The following is an 18047-nucleotide window of genomic DNA, read 5'->3' as shown; positions in this document are numbered from 1 at the left end:
CTCTGGCTGAATGTCAAACACCTCAGATATGTGCAGGAGGTTATAGTGAGGCCGCTTTCGTTGATTTGCAACCACTAGGTCACTTCCTTCAGAAAACCAGAGCGTAATCTGAGAGTTTGGTTATTAGTCAGTAGCTGCTTTCCAGGAACTCGCAGCACCTGTTAGCCTAGAACAGCCTTCCCGGATCACTCATGACCGACATTGAGTAAGACCTGTCAATCAATAAAGTGTGTCAACAGCCTAGGCCTATTCAAAACATATAGTATGCCAAAAGTCCTGTCTAATTTTTGAGACGTGGTCTTGAATCCCTGCTTCTCAAATCCTGTTTTGCCTGACTGTTTTTGAGTTTATAGTTTAATTTGGGACTACGACGGTTCACTGTGAGTGTGACTTCATTCACTGAAAGTAAAAGAACTTGTGTGCATTTTTCCTGCACCATATCATCATACTCTCGTGTCAATCATTCAAGCCAGGGTTGCCAGGTTTTCGCAACAAAACATGCCCAATTGCTACTCAAAACTAGTCCAAAACTAGCACAATCTCTTTCGAGTAGCCTTCCCCGGTAAAATAGGCATTTCATGGGCTAAATATCACATTACTGGGGTCGCTTCAACCCGCGGCAACAATGTTAGCCCAATTCCGCGGGAAACCCGCCCACAGGAAGTTCTTTGTTGTTGCTCAGTTTCTTGCGTCAGGTTTAAACAGTGATATTTTTAAAATACTGACATCAAATATTGCTGTCATCTAGATTTAGCTGTAGTTTAGGAACAAAATTAAACACAAAAATAAGCTAAATGTTTTACATTTTGTAGGTCCCAATATATATACATTTAAGCACAATTTGAAAATTTACATTGTTATGAAAACATTAGAAGAATATGTCATCATTTACATAACTAGGTGTGTGTGTGTGTGTGTGTGTGTGACGTCTGATTCGCTAATGAATCGTTCTAAAATATTTGAAAGTGATTTCAAAATCACTCGGCTCACATGGAATCACAAAATTGCAAAAACAATTTTCAAAAAACAAAACAGAAAAAAAACAAGTAATTTGGCGCACAGGAACTCATCTAAATACTTAAATATTTACATTTACATTTATTCATTTAGCAGATGTTTTTTATCCAAAGCGACTTACAGATGAGGACAGTGGAAGCAATCAAAAAGAGCAATGTTATATAAGTGCTATAACAGGTCTCAGTTAGGTTAACACAGTTCACGTAGCATGGACTTTTAAGTAATATAATAAATAAAAAGAAAACAGAATAAAAAAATAGAGCAAGCTAGTGTTCGAGGTCTTTACACACACACACACAATTGTATTATAAATGAAAATAAAATAGAATACAAAAAGATTAGAAAGGTAGTTAGATTTTTTTTAAGAATTTAATTAGAATAGTGAGTGTTAAAGTAAGAGGGTCAAATAAAGTTGGAAGAGATATGTTTTAAGCACTGATCTATATATATAGTGGTTTTAAGCCGATTCTTGAAGATGGCTAAGGACTCAGCTGCTCGGATTGAGTTTGGGAGGTCATTCATAAATAAAAACAAAACACCCGACTATTTGAAAGGAAAATACAAAAAAATCAGTTTCACTGAAAGGAGCCGTCCAAACGAACCGATTCTGTACAATGAAGCGGACTCTACAAGGTTTTTATGAATGGAGAGGAGGAGCGTCGTTCAGTTTGCAGTTCTCCATTGTGTCCTGTAGAGGGGGCGTCATCTTTCATCTTTCACTGCTGCTGCTGCTCTTCAAGACCGTCTGATCTTCACTCGCCTTCTCGTGTTATAAGCGTCTTAAAGCTCCCGGATGACGCCGAGCCGATCGTTTAATTTAATAGCGTAATATCCCAAACAAACTAACCGGCCTTCGACGAGTTTCGACGGAGCACCGTGATGAATTTCTCCCTCCGTCATACAGGCGGGCGGACCGAAGCTCCGCTGGAGCACCATTAATGTATGTGTGTAAATATATATATATATGTGGATCCAACCGAACCCGGAGCGGATCATGAACACGCCGCTGTGTCGCGTGCCGTGCTGAAGTGGCGGGCTGAAAACGGCGCGAGTCTCGCGCTGCTGCTGCGGCTAGCCTTACAGGCCTAAAAAAACGCTGACTCCAGTCTGATTTCTACAGTCTTCAACAGCCGTGTGAGCTTTAATAAGATTCTCCAGCGGGGAGAGCAGAGGATGGCCGGCCGCCTGAGCGCTGAGGAGGAGCAGGTATGAAATACTGTCACAATCCGGTGAACACCGAAGCAACGCGGGGACACCGTCCAGTTGATTAAAAAAAATGTGCAATGGTTTACCATGGTCAACTTTATTTCAGACTAATGTACCTAATTAACAGAGTTTTTATTATTATTATTGAGTGGGGTCAAATTGTACGTACGATTTTTATTAAAATGCAGACAAACGTATGAAATAAAAATATTAAAAACATCAGCCAGGAAAAAAAACTTAAAATTAATACCTGTCAGCGTAACCTAAATATTAATATTAAATGTTATATATGCTATATGTTATAAACCGCATTATACGTTTAACATTTTAAAACATTTAAATATTTTTAACAAAATAAAAGTTTCTGTGCTTTCCTAAGCTCAAATGGTAGATAATGGTGCTCGCGACATCAGGATAATGGGTTCGAATCCCGGTCAAATTAACATGATAAACCGATACAAATTTATGCCTTCAGTGCAGTGTACGCTTCTTTGGATAAAAGTGTCTGCCAAATGCAAAAAATTATTAAATTATTATTTTACTTTATACTTTTTATTACACTTTATTTACATTTTTCTTAATTTACTTTTAGCTCTATTTTTTATTTTAATAAGTAAAAAAAAAGGACTGACCCAAATAATGACTACATTTCAGTCTGTTCCTCAAACAAAGCTCTATCACTTTAGAAGACTTGTAGTACGGTGCCATTTTTGTTTTATTTATAGCTGCAGTCATTTTCAAAATGTTTCTTTTTTTTTTTTTTAATTACCCGAAATTTATATTTGAGCAAGTGCATAACCAGCCAGTGTTAAAACGATCACCTTACTTTAGCCCGATTTCACAACGTTTATGTTATAAAATTGTTTTCTAATTTGAGTGGTACGGGTAGGTTTTCGCGGTAAATTCAAGCATGCTGCTGCATCATAACGCCACGTCTGTAATCATAAAGAAGTTGTTCTGGCTACTAAACTATCACATGTTAGGATCCTCCAGCCTTTTTTTCACAGCAGCTAGAATTAAATGTATCAGTTTGATGGCGAATTGTGATCCAGAAAGGATTTTGTGTTTATGAAATGCATGTTAATTAAATTAAAATAAATTCAGGTTTTAAATGGGCCTCTGATTACAGATAACCTGGTATTACACCGGTCAAATACTCCAAGACGTAGGCTAGAATATGTGATTGCGAAGTACATATCCACACCGGTGCGGTTACTGACTGCCACTGTTACACACATACTCCTCAAAACATTAGATTCGTCTGTGCCGGAGCACAACCACACAAAGGAAGATAATTCTGTACACAGCTGCAATTGCAGGCTTTCAAACAGAGATGGCGACAAAGAGGCAAAACTTAAGGGCTGCAGCTATAAGTTATATTAAAATACGTGAATTATATTGAAAACACTGACCAAGATATTCTTAAAAAATTCACCTTTTGTTTTACTTAAAAGAAAACCAGGTGTGTTTGGGTTAACATCATAGTGTGTTAGGGGTGTGTGCCATATCATACCATCCACGATAATACCGGTATACATTTTTAAATGATAAAAAAGTGTCATATTACGATATCAGTACAGTCTGCAAGCTGAGAGCCACGTCTACAGCCCTTAAAATGGTCACATATGCGACCTTTTGAAATGACAAATCGCAGTTTTAAACAAAGAGAAAAGGATGCGAAAGAGCTCAATTCAGCACTGCAGTGTTCTGGTGTTCAGGGCGCACGCAGAGACGCGTCTCAACGTCTTCTTGCTTTTGTACCGACAACAAATACATACAAAATATGTCAAAATACCTGTCTTGGAAAGTGTGTTCGAAAAGCCTGTGCTTATGTCTTCAGTGAAAGTAAAGAGTTGGAAAGAAATCGGATGTGTATCTTTATAATGGATGCACTGTCTCTTAAAGTGACCGCGCCTAATTTACTAGCTCTGCTGTCAGTGTCTTTAATGTATGAAAATGAAAGTAAATCACTCACTGCTCTTGATTGAATTACTTTGTAGTTTTAACAAGAATTTATCCTCAGCTAAACAAATAATCTGATATAATTGATTATATTGTTTTACTGGTGGGTGCAGGACACTAGTTCATTTATTTAAGTGAGTATAGCAAAATACAGTGAACTGTGAAATATTATAACCAAAAATTCCTCATATTGTAGACTACCAGTAAAATTGATAAATATATATATATATATTAAATTAGGGACCTGACCATGTTTTGCTTAAGTGTTTTTTTCTTTAATTGCTAATGCAACCTTTTCACACCACAGACAGAACTGAAAATTAAGCATTTCTTGGTAATTGTTCAACAAAGTATGGATAGTTGTGTAAATATTGTAATACTGACAGTTATCTGAAGTTTTGGTTGATTCCATTACGGTACATATTTTTCTATCAAAGTTATGTATCAAGAGGAATTTGTTCTGACACAGTTTGACTCTTGAGTTCTTGTCATTTTATTACCAATTTCTAAACTATAACAAATAATAATAAAACCTGCACAGGAACCCTGCAAACTCCAGCTACGGCCCTGTCCCACGATCGGTCTGCTTCAAGTCGAACACACTGCTGCTGCTGCCACTTTATGACAATAGATTTACACTTCACATTAGGTAGTCTGTCATCGATGACAGTAGCTCATTGGAAAAGGATTGAAAATGCCCTTCATTTTGTTTGCTCTAATAAATACTGCTGCCTATGTTTTTTTTTTTTTCTTCTATATCGTCATAAATACCGTTATCACAAATATTCTTGAAATATCGTTATATAATTTTGAGGTCATATCAGCAACCCCGAGTGCGTAAATGACCGTATTCAAATTTTTGGGTGAAATATTTCTTGAACCTAACCTGAAAACGCTCAAAAATGCCTTTAAGATTTAATCGCACGTATGCTTGTTTCAAACGTGTGTTTATGAAGCAGTGTGGTGGGAAAAAGAGTTTTGTAGTATACACAGGAAATGGTCATTATATAAGTCTGCTTTTTATTTATAGCTCACTTTCAGAATGCGTGTGTAGTTTAAAGTCGTGCAAATCTTTGAATGGTTTTGTTTGTACTAAAATGTAATGAATGACTCATTAAGTCTCAGTAACCTGTTTTAATAAGCGGGGAAAGTGTTGATTTCTTAAACAAGGCCTCTCTGTGTCCTCCGTCCTGCTGTGAAATCTCATTTAAATAAATCCCCAGTCGTCCGTCCGTCCATTCATTCATTCATTCATCTATCCGCCGGTCAGCAGTCAGTGTCTTATCGCCGGTCTCTGCATGTGCTAATGCTCAGGAATCCCAGCTGAGTGAGTGAATGACACTCCGGGGTCTGGTCTCCGAGGCCTTATGGGGGCTGCTGGATCCTGCTGGACAAATGTGAGCGAGTGATTAGATGTGGGACAGGCTGTGTCTGGTGCTCCTAGGTCCTGAGGGACATGAGCTGCTAAAAGCATTTCCACTGGAGGAGCTCATGCAGGGAATGCAGAAGCAGAGAGAAAGAGGAGATGTGGGTTCAGTTCATGACGTGGTTTTCTTCCTGTTCAGACATGACTGATGCCAAAGTAGAGAGGAGTGGTGACGGCTTAAAAAATAACCATGGTTTTACTATAGTAAAAGTCAAGTAACCATGTGTTTGGGAAATTGATTGCCATTTGTATGACCACAATTTCAATCGAGATTCCATGGTAAAACTGGTTAAGAGTGGCAAAACCATGGTTAATTTGTGGTTCTCGTTGTTTTGCTCTAATAATCATGTTTTTTAGTTTTATTTGTATTTATGTATTTAATGTTTTATTTGTTACGGACAGATACAATAAACATAGATGAAAATGAAACAACAGTCATCCCATGCATGTACCATAGTGCTTGTTGTTGCCAAAGCTAATTTGCTACAATTACATATTACATTTCATTTACAATAAACAAGTAGCAAACAAATGTATAATAGAAGTAAACTAAACGTGACTACAGGTAGTAAAACCATGGTTAATCTTTTAAAGGATACCCTCACAAAATCAGGAAAAACTAAATATAAAAGTTGTGATTTTTAATAAAAATTAAGCCACCCCAAAATTATTATAATCGTAATAATAATGATTAATATTATTATTAAAAATATGGTGTATGTATATGCTTTTATGGGAATTAAAGTCTACAAATTATTTTTGTAAGATCTGTTTAAAAAGTATATTTCTAGTACTGCCCTTAAAAGATGACGAAAATAATATATTTTTCTTTTTGCTAGATATCAAAAGTCTTATTTAGTTTTTATATTATTTTTATTTATAAATATTTTATTCAATGGATCTTAATTTTTTCATCTAATTACTGCCCATAAAAAATATATATATATATATATATATATATATATATATATATATATATATGTAGATTTGATGATGATGAACATGGATCACTTTTTATAAAAATGTCTAATTTTAAAATAGACCTTTATCACAAATATAATATTTATTTATTTGATATCTTCACATATATTCTATAAGACAAAATATATACACAAGTTACCTTCTTTAAAAGTTTACACACCCCCATCAAACATGTTTGCAGTCGGTTGTGATGCTTGATGAGTTCCTTAATTGTCTTGAGGTGCAAATCTGAATCTTAAAGTCAGTGAGACATCAAGGTAAAGACCTCAAATGTGTAGTGAAACCAAAGAAAGACATTTTTATATGCATGATATTCAGAGTTCGTAGACAGGCCATGAGCAAAAACTTTTTTAGGAGATTAATCCGAGGCCTGTGGAACAGCACAGTTCACCGCGGTGAATTCGGCAGAGTTCAGGCCTGTCTGGCATGATATGCTGCTTATCTGTCCTTTTAAGGATACAGCGTTGTGCAAGCGGTGGACTGGAACCTCTGGAGAGAGAACAAGCTTATTTTTTGTATTATTTTTGGCTTTCAGGGCAAATGAATGGTGCAGCTTTATTTGCACAGATTGAAGAATAGTTTGAGGAGTGAAGACGCTTGTGCACTGTGAGGAGTTTCTTTTGAGATACTGCAGTCCAGTGGAGGCGTAGTCTCCCAGAATGCATTGCAAGCATATGAAAATCAGTTCTGAGACAACCTGAAGTTGCTGTCATGTGATTTACATCGGGTTTCTTCTGTAGAGAATGCAGTTTCGCTTGATTTCATCACTGTATTTGATATGAGACGAGCAAAGTCTGATGGAAAAGCCTCTCGGTTCTCCATCTGGATCTCTGTGCTTTTCAGATCCTAACATCATTCAGTTTTTTTCCATGTCTCCTACCTCGCTCTCTTATGATCTTGTTTGTATGTGAGTGTTTATAGTTCTCAGGAAATGGCTGAGAACACCGTATTTTGGCTGTAAATCTTTTGTAAATCCCGGATGTAAACCTCCTCGAAGCCGCCTGACAGACACGCACTAGTGCAGGTCTCTGCGTCTCAGACTATGAACTCGCCGCGGCACAAAATCTACCCACATTCTGGTGGCAGATGTTGATTTTGCATGTAGGGGAAAAAACATTTGACCAATATGTCCCATAGTAATGCCAGACTTAACATTGATCTCTTTCTTTCTCAGGCCACAAAGCAGTTTTTGGAGGAAATCAACAAATGGACGTCCCAACATGGTGTCTCGCCGTTGTCCTGGGACGTGGCCGTGAAGTTTCTGATGGCCCGCAAGTTTGATGTTCTGCGAGCAATTGAGCTTTTTCACAGCTACAGAGTGAGTGTGTGTCTGACAGCTTTAATATTTCATATTAAAATATATTTGTAATATTTATTTCACAGAATTACAGAGGGAAAAAATATTCTATCTTTAAAAAGAAATATCCAAAAAGGAAAAAAAACTATTTATTATTATTTTTATTAACAGGGTTGAAATTTCAAGTACATTTTTAATTGAATAATAATTTTTTAATGTTTATTTTTAATGCCAATGAATATATAAAAATGGCATTAGAGGTAATTTATAATCCAATAACATATCCATATGGCATTTATTTATTAGTTTTTTATGATTAATCCACACTAAATTAGCTTGTTGAATTGACAGCCCTATTCATAGGGGTTCATTCTTTTCAATTATGATTATTAATTTAAAAGCAATTTAAGTTTACAGGGACAGAGACACTTGTATATAAGGTGAAACTGAACTTAAAATGAGCAGGTTTTGTTTCAGATGTATTTTCAGAATGAAACGAGTCAGTAAATCTGGTTTGGGTCTACTGTTGTTTGTCTGTGTGTCTGGGTTGGACTGTAGTTTCTGTGTGGCGTCTGGGAGGTTTTCAGGTCTGTGTGCAGCAGATCGAAGCTTTCGTTCTACAGAACTCTGTTTTTTGGTTCAGTTGAGGACGTGATCAGAACATGAGCTGACTTCTGTGTTCACAGAAACAAGCACTATTAATCTTGACATCAGTAATCCAGACACGAGGAGTGAAAATCAGCCCAGACCCGCCAGAAGAATGATGCTGACTTATTCTCTCTCTCTCTCTCTTTTTAGTATTTCAGTATAAGGTTAATGTAGTTTATTGGCTTGACAATTTTTTTTATTGGGATTGCCAAAGTGTTTGGCTATGTACAATAGTGTAAAGAGCAAAAGTAAGTTATTTAACATTAAATAATAATGGTGCAAATTGAATGTTAGCAATACAAAATGAAATGCATGGTGATTCAAACTTAGAAATATCTTTTTATTTAATGTATGATGGGAGTAAAAAAAAAGTCATAATGTAATTGAAAAAAGAGATTTGCAAAAATGGAAACTTCTATAAAAACTGTACATTTCAGTTTTTACTCTTATTTACTAAATACTTACTAGAAATTGCTCTATAATATGTATATTTACTTTCACTTTTGTGGCCATTAAGTGGCAATTATTTTCATTTTCATTTTCTTATGTTTGTATTTTATTTTTATTTATTCATTTATATAAGTACTGATATTCATTCATATTATTAATTATTTTATAACAATTTTTTTTATTTCAATTAATTACATTTCTGGTTTTCTTTTATTCTTGTTTTTTCTTTTGTGTGTACGTGGAATGAATGAAAGTATTCAAATAAATTATATAAATTAAAATGGAATGAAAAATAAAAAAGGTAATATTTAGTAGACAAGTTATTAATAAAGGGTGATGTGGTTGTTGTACAGGAGACCCGTCTTAGGGAGGGCATCGTCAAACTGCAGCCTCACGAGGAGCCGTTACGCTCGGAGCTGCTGAGTGGGAAGTTCACTGTGTTGGTAAGTTCATGTCATATCAGGGCTGTGTCTTCATAAGGGATCTTTATGCTCTTTAAATCTGGGAAATGAGGTTACCGGTTCACAAATGAAAAAAAAATGCTGTGCTAAGTTTCATTTCCACTTCGATAATTACAGCTGTAGAGTCACTGATGCAGTTTCACTTCACACATTTCAGTCCTGTTATTATAACCAGGTCAACAACGAATCTGCTAAATTAATTCTAAAGATATTTTAACTTATTTTGCCTTGTACTGCTCTCCTATTGGTTAAAACGGGTCTGCAATCTGACATCTGATTGGGCGATGTGGAGGAAGGAGCCCTTAAGTTCATCCGATTCTTCATTGATCCTCCTCATCTTCTTGTCTCCTCTCCTCACATCCTGCCGTCTGTATTTATAACCAAGAGAGATGCACATAAGTCCTGTGTATCCTATGAGTCATCAGATTATTGAAATATGTTATTGACATAAATATTTAATAAATGCTAAAGCCGTATGCTTGCACATACGGAAATGGGTCAGCTGAAAGCGAATCAACCAGATTTATTGTCTTATTGAATGGCAGAGATAAATATAATGTTTCTTTACTGATGGGATGTGTTGAAGTGAGTCATCATTCAGAATCAGTGAGACTCGCTCTGTTCTGCCCCCGTGTGTTCAATTAAAACAACTACAGGACATTTGGAAAAGCACTGTCCTGACATTTTATTTTATTGATATTCATTCAGTTTATTATTTATTTTATAATTATTTTATTTTTATTTAGAATGTGCACAAAGTTGGATTAAAAATGTAATACTACTGTATGTATTTGGAAGAGTGTGTTACTGTACTGTTATTTATTTGTTCATTTATTGACTGGGTGATAGTTATTTAGATATTAGTTTTATTTTATCATTATAATTTTTTTTTAATTATTCAAAATTTTCACAAAATTGGATTTAAAAAAAATTTAAACCACCATATTTATTTGGAAGAGCTTATTACTGTATGTTTGGATATTTATTTTTTAGTATTTTATCATTTATTTTATCTCTTCAGAATTTGTACAAAGTGGAAAAACAGAGGGTAAAACTACTGTATTTGAAAGAGTACACTACTGTATTTTTGGATATTGATTTATGTAGTTATTTATTAATTTATTCATGCATTCTATTATTTTTAATTGATTCGTTAAAAGTTTAAAACTACCGTAATTATTTCTGATATGCCTCTGAATTCCATTCTGAATTAATTAATTAAACATGCAATCAAGTGAGGTTGTGTGAGCATTTGAGACGACTAAACGTGTAAACATTAAAACACGACTGTTCTTTTTTGAGATTGAGATTATTTTACACTGTTCTGGTATCAGGGTGTCCGGGACCCTTCTGGTGCATCCATCGCCCTCTACACGGCCAAACTGCACCATCCCAGCAAAACGGGAAACCATGTGGTTCTTCAGGCCCTGTTCTACCTACTGGACCGAGCTGTGGAGAGGTAACCAATATACACTACCTTTCTAAAAGTCTGGGGTCAACATGTGTGTTTTATTCGTCAAAGAATCCCAGAAAAAATACATAAATCATGGTTTCCTAAAAAATATGAAGCATTACAACTGTTTTCCGCATTGATAATAATAATAATAAATGTTTATTGTGCAGCAAATCAGCGTATAAGAATGATTTCTGGATCATGTGACACTGAAGAAATGAGGAATGATTCTGAAAAATATTCAGTATTGCATCACAGGAATAAATTACCTTGTAAATGAATAGTAAAATGGAGATGTTTTAAATTGTAAAAATGTCACAATATTACTGTTTTTACTGTATCTTTGATCAATCTTTGATAATCTTAATTATTCCAAACGGTTGATGTTGTGTGAGTTTTTAACATCAGAAAATGGCTTATTATCATGATTTGCAACTTGTGTAATTCTGTCTTTGTTTCCTGTAGTTTTGAGACTCAGAGAAATGGACTGGTTTTCATTTATGACATGGCTGGATCCAACTACACTAACTTTGAACTGGACCTCAGCAAAAAGATCCTCAATTTGCTGAAGGTGAGTTTTTGTGTTTTATTTGTCTGTGGTTTTCCTGTTTTGATGGTGGCCGCCCATTCATGTTCAATAGTATGAGCAGAGCTGAGTTATCGGAGTGTGCTTGAGAGATGGTTGGTTTTTGGGAGGTTTAGATGTCAGAATAAATCAGAAAAATCTGTTTTCTATCCTTTTGTAGGGTGCGTTCCCAGCACGGCTGAAAAAAGTGCTCATCGTTGGAGCTCCTGTGTGGTTCAGGGTCCCGTATAACCTTTTAAGCCTGTTACTGAAGGAGAAGCTCAGAGAACGGGTTGGTACACATGTTTATATGGCAATAGCTGGTTTAAATCAACTTCACTTCAGAAGGCCTTTATTTACCCATCCGGAGTCATGTAAAGTACTTTTTATAATCTATGGATGCACTTCTTTGGGCTTCAAAGTCTCGACCACTATTCACTGTCCTTATAAAGCTTGAAAGAGCCTAGAGATTTTTAATATAACTCTGAATGCATTCGTCTAAATTAAGAAAGTCATACACCTAGGATGGCTTGAGGATGAGCAAATCCTGAGATAATTTTCATGTATTGGTGAACTATCCCTTTAAAGTTAGTCAGTCATCCCCTAGCAGCCTAACCAGGGTGTTATTCTCATTATAAGCTCACCCTGTTGTCTCTCGTCTATGTGCTTAACCCACTTTTTGCCTCTTTTGTGGCATTTTGTGACCGTGTTGTCAGTCATTATTTGTAAACAATCTTCTCTCAGGTTCAGATGGTGAAGATGGCCGACCTGCGAGAACATCTGCCCAGGGACTGTTTACCTGAGCACCTGGGCGGCTGTTTGCCTCTGGACGTGCACAGCTGGAACATGCAGCTGCTGTCCGAGCAGAACGGGCGCGTGGACCCCGTGGATGAGCTGGTGGGGATCCCGCTGGAGAACACGTCCATACACATCCCTGGACCTGAGGTCATGAGTCTGGCCGAGCTCATGGCCCACCTGAACCGGACCCAGCGCAGCGGGATCTACCTGGAGTACGAGGAGCTTCGCAGAGAGCAGCCACCTGGAACCTTCGCCTGTGCGCTGTGAGTGTGGACACCTACCGACTTCACCCTCTGTAATGTGCCTTATTTTAGAGTCAAATAGACTTTGTTTTCATGTTGCCATTGAACTTGTGCAGGGCTGCTCACAACCAGGAGAGGAATCGCTATGGTGATGTGCTGTGTCTGGATCAGACTCGTGTGCGACTCAAACCAAGGAGAAATGAGGTTTGTGCTGTCTGAAGTCATTCGGTTTAGGCCCTCTTTAAGTGATGCATGCTCCCATTCAAAAACTGAGGGTGGGAAGGTTTTTGAAAGATCAAGCTCAACAAGGCTGCATTTATTTAATCAGAAATATAGCAAAAGCAATAATATTGTGAAAGATTATTACAATTTAAAATGTAGTTTTATTTCAGTGATCAAAGCTGAATTTTGAGCATCATTTCTCCAGTCTTCAGTGCCTCACGATCCTTCAGAAATCATTTTAATATTCTGATCTGCTGCTTCCTATTTCTGTAGAAACCATGATGCATGTTTTCAAGCTTCTTTGATAAACAGAAAACATGAACAGCATTTGTAACAAAGTATTTGTCACTTTAGATCAATTTAATGCATCCTTGCGGATTAACAATATTCATTTCTAAACTTACTGACCCTAAGTTTAAAAAATTTCTGATTGGACACTGCTCTTGTTTTCTTTCCACAGAGATCAGACTACATAAATGCCAGCTTCATGGATGGATACAAACAGAAACATGCATATATTGGGACCCAGGGTAAAAAAATCACCATGTTTCAACCGTCATATTTAGGTTTATGACTCTTAACCTGCACTGGAACCGATGCATGTGTTGTTTCTCAACAGGTCCATTGGAAAAAACCTATGGTGATTTCTGGAGAATGGTTTGGGAGCAAAGTGTGCTTGTCATAGTCATGACAACAAGGTGAGATGTCACAGAGACCCTATTTAACAAATATAGATCAAATGATGTGTAAATTACCATTTTCTTTTTTTACTATTACCAGGAAGTCTGGTCCAGATTGGCACTCATTTAGGCCAAAATCCACCCACTTAGGGTTGTTGACCGCTATTCTGTCTTTTTATGTGAAGGTTCACATAAATCACATTTAACCAGAGAGCAAAATATAAAGTACAGTTGTACTCATGAGTTCACATCTGCTTGCTATTAAATGTTTCAAAACTCTTGACTATCTTTTAGAGATTCTGAGGCACAAATTTGGGCAGTTCCACCAACTAATTTGTCCATTAGAATTTCTCATTGTAGCAGCCTGGGAACATAAATACAACTTTGTTTCCTATTGGGCTGATAAAATGAACCCTGACTCCTTGAAATGTATAGAAGTCAGCCAATCAGATTTGAGCCACTTGTTAAAAAGTTGTTCTGTAGAGCCCTAGAGTCTGTTCTGAGATCAGATTAGAGCGGTGCCATATGGATGCTGTCACGGTAGATTACAAAGATCTGTGTGTGAATGTATGTGCGCAGGACGGATGAGGGGGGCCGGAGGAAGTGTGGACAGTACTGGCCCAAGGAAGAGGGCGGTCAGGAGGTGTACGGGCACATCGCTGTGGTCAATCACAGAGTGGACAAACATGCACATTACAACCAAACCACACTTGAGCTGCACAACACTGAGGTACCACACATACACCAGTTTTTATATTTTAATGTTTTCAATAAACAAGTCGTCTGTATTTTCATGAGTTCATATATGACTTTTATGATTTCCATCCAGTATTATTGCTGGGTGAAATTACAAAAAATTTATATTATATATGGTATTTGAGCTATGCCTTGATGTATTTGCTCTGAATTGGCTTAAAAGCACTTTTAAGCAGAATTTCAGCCCAATACCTATTTTTGCATAATGGTTTAAAAATATAAACTACAATAAATATCTAGTACATAACTTCGTTACTTTTTTTCCCACCGTTTTTTATTAAATTAAACTTTTAAATATTTTTTTATATATATATTTAAATGCATATGCACCAATATAGTAATAAATGGCAATAGAATAAAATAATTAAGAATTTAAAAAATACAAATTTAATAATTTGTCTTTTAAAATATAATTTTATTCTTCTGATGCAAAGCTGAATTTTCAACATCATTACTCCAGTCTTCAGTGTCACATGATCTTTCAGAAATCATTCTAATATGCTGATTTGCATATACTAATATCCATTTCTTCTTATCATAATGTTTTTGTAGAAACGGTGATACTTTCATGATTCTTTGACAAACAGAATGTTCCAAAGAACTTTACTATCGCTTTTGATCAATTTAATGCATTCTTGCTGAATATAATTTTTTTTTTAATTTAATTTTTTTTTTTATGTCTTTTAAATGGTAGTGTACATATAAACTAATAAATGAATAATCTTTGGGTGTCTTTAAAAAATGCATTTGAAAGGAAGTGTTCACAATTTTCAGCTGTATGTCTGCAGCAAAATTATGCGTTTTGTGATTTATTTTATGAATCAGCCAAAAAAGACAAGCGACAGAAAGAGGTGTTATCTGTGTTACACAATACACAGCCGTTTTATGTCATCACATTCAATTCAGACTGCCAAATCAGAACTAAAATATAGCTTCTATTGCTGTGGCACTGAAGATTGAGGTTCTATATATCTGACTTTGAACAAAAGTAATGTGGAACTTTGTCTGACCCTTTTTTTTTGTTGTTGTTGTGGTTGTTTTTTTCCAGACATTCGAACAGAGACAGGTGACTCATTTTCAGTTCCTTAGCTGGCCTGATTACGGGGTCCCATCCTCCGCACTGTCTCTGATTGACTTCCTGGGTGCTGTGAAACACCAGCAGCAGTGGGCGGTCCAGGCTTTCGGCTCACAGTGGAGGGGTCATCCGCTTGGCCCGCCAATGGTGGTCCACTGCAGCGCTGGCATCGGCCGGACCGGTCAGTAAATAAATGCAAAATGAGCTGCTTAAAAGGTCCAGGCAAAAACAAAAATTCTGCCATCATTTGCTAAACCTGTATGACTTACTTCAGTAGAACATATATTTTGAAGAATGGTGGTAACCAAATGGTTACCAAAATTTTATGGAAGTCAATAGGAGCCAAAATTATTTGGTTACCAAAATTCTTCAAAATATCTTCTGTCGTGTTCCACAGAAGATAGACAGTTATACAAGTTTAGTCAAGTAGCATAAAAGGAGATATTTTGAAGAATGTTTGGATATTGGTGACCAAACAGTTTTGATTCCCATTGACTTCCATTGTATGGACAAAAACACAATGGAAGTCAGTGGGAACTGAAACTATGTAGTTAGCAACATTCTCCAAAATATCTTCTGTCATGTTCCAGTAAAGAAAGTCAGTCATACAGATTTAATAAATGAACATAAAGGGAGATATTTTGATGAATGTTGGAATGTTTGTAACTAAATAGTTTCGGTTCCCATTGACTTCCATTGTATGGACAAAAAGATAATGGGAGTCAGTGGGAACCAAAACAATTTGGTTACCAACAGTCTTCAAAATATCTTCCTTCAAGTTCCACTGAAGAAAAAAAGTCATGAAGTTTCTAACAACTCTAAGGTTAGAATTTTGGGTGGCCTGTCCCTTTAATGGCTTATCAGACTGACTTCCTCTGCCCTCAGGTACTTTTTGTGCGCTGGATATCTGCCTGTCCCAGCTGCAGGACGTCGGGACTCTTAACGTTTGCCAGACTGTTCGACGCATGAGAGCGCAGCGTGCCTTCAGCATCCAAACACCGGAGCAGTACTATTTCTGCCACACCGCCATCCTCGAGCATGCCCAGAGACAGGGCTTACTTTCAGCCAATCACTGAGCAGCAGGGCTCACTCCTAGCCAATCAGAGATCGAAAAGGTCTAATCTCAACCAATCAGTAAGAGGCAAGGCCTCCTCGCATCCAATCATAAGAAAGTACTAAATCCTGATTAATCGGCAACTCTTAAACTGGATAATTCCCAATTAAAATCACTGGGTTTTTAATTAATCTGTCATTATCAAAAGACAAGCAGCTTAAATAGTAACCATAACTGACTCCGTATGAAGAGGGTGTCTAAATGTTCAGTGATCCAGCTATAGTGTAGTATGTAATGTTGTGCTGCATTTTGTGCAGGTTCTTCTGTGAATTTTATCCAAATTGGCGAAATTCATGTATTTCACATAAAGCTTCAAATCAGCCGCGCTCAAATGTGATCCAGGACAAACGAACGCGCCATCAGTCATTTGTCATCCTGAAGGTCTTTTATTTAATTACACATCTCAGACCAACTGTCCGTCCTCGTGTTTATGAGGGGTTTAATTTGCCCATAAACAAAGTCTTTATTTACTCACACTCGTGTCGTTTCAAATCCATTTGAATTGTTTTTCTGTGTAACAGCTGAATGTTATTCTGCACCTTTTGTGTTTCACAAAAGAAAGGAAGTCACACAGGTTTGAAATGACGTAACAGTGATTTTTTTTATTTTACTTTATTTTGGGATGCAGTCATTGCACACTAGAGATTTTTATATATTTGCTGGAATTGAATGCCGACTTATTATCTCAATTCTGCCTGTACTTTGATTGTCTATGTGGTTGTAGGCCATTTTTTCAATTTCTTCTGAAGATGATGATGGTTTAGACGGCCAGGAATAGTGAAAAGTCTCTTCCACATCAACTGGGTGGATCGGTAAACCTCTATAACGCAACAATTATTCAACTGATATAGCCTTTATTTAGTCTGGTGTAAATAAGAGATGGCTAAATTGAGTCATTTACACTTGTAATAATTATGTCTGTTAATATTGTACTAATAACCTGTTTAAAAATATCCAAACGCTCCTGTAAAGTGCATTTAGAATCTTTTTATTTTGTTGTGGGTTGAAAGAGTCTTTGCTACTGAATTCATATTGAATTTCCTTGTAGTGAAGCATCTGTACACACTCCCAATGATTCCAGGATCTGCAGTCCTGCCTTGATGGGCACACAATGTGACCAGTTGTATTTTTCTATTATACTCACACTTCATGTCTTTACTTATTACTCCCAAATATATATACGTAAATTATATTTTCTTTTATATCCAATTTTATCTTTTATTTCTACTTGTTTCTCATGTCAATGGAAAATCTAACCTGCAATGTCATGCTTGTGATTATCTGTGAGTTTGCAGCAGTTCTGTAAAGTGCTTTGCTCTGCAGTTAAAGATGTACGTTCCTCATGTACGTTTGGACTGAGTAAAATGTTATCTGAATTGACTACAGGTTTCAGCTGTCTTGGTGTCCATCTCGATCTCAAAACAAGAGCTGTTCAAACTGCAATATAATTTGAGCTAAATCAAATGTTTTAATGTTTATTAAATGGACAAACTGTATTGACTGAGTGTTTTAATTGAAACTTTCACAACTAGATTAAAGGTCCTGTAGTGATTTCCAGTTCAAAAAAGTAATAAAGTAATAGTTATTAACTTAAAGTAAAGTAATAGTTATTAACTTAATGATTTTTTATTTATTTTGCAAAGAATACAATGTTTTGCAAATGTGTGGATAACACTGAAGAATAAATGTTCTAT

General features: G+C 36.3%; 1 protein-coding gene across 1 annotated transcript; it reads left to right on the top strand.

The window, feature by feature from the left end:
- The first annotated feature begins 1727 nt into the window (after positions 1–1727).
- LOC127947024 (tyrosine-protein phosphatase non-receptor type 9) lies at positions 1728–17849 on the top strand. The gene is made up of 13 exons (XM_052543918.1): positions 1728–2223; positions 7767–7910; positions 9341–9430; positions 10783–10907; positions 11367–11472; positions 11648–11758; positions 12211–12527; positions 12623–12710; positions 13189–13258; positions 13348–13426; positions 13988–14138; positions 15213–15420; positions 16125–17849. The coding sequence occupies exons 1-13, from the start codon at positions 2191–2193 to the stop codon at positions 16313–16315; spliced, it is 1713 nt and encodes a 570-aa protein (XP_052399878.1). The 5' UTR covers positions 1728–2190; the 3' UTR covers positions 16316–17849.
- Positions 17850–18047: the final 198 nt, after the last annotated feature.

Source organism: Carassius gibelio, chromosome A25 (assembly GCF_023724105.1).
Source record: "Carassius gibelio isolate Cgi1373 ecotype wild population from Czech Republic chromosome A25, carGib1.2-hapl.c, whole genome shotgun sequence".
Taxonomy (NCBI): Eukaryota; Metazoa; Chordata; class Actinopteri; order Cypriniformes; family Cyprinidae; genus Carassius; species Carassius gibelio.
The sequence above is the reverse complement of the archived record's forward strand: the minus strand, read 5'-3'. Positions and strand labels throughout refer to the sequence as shown.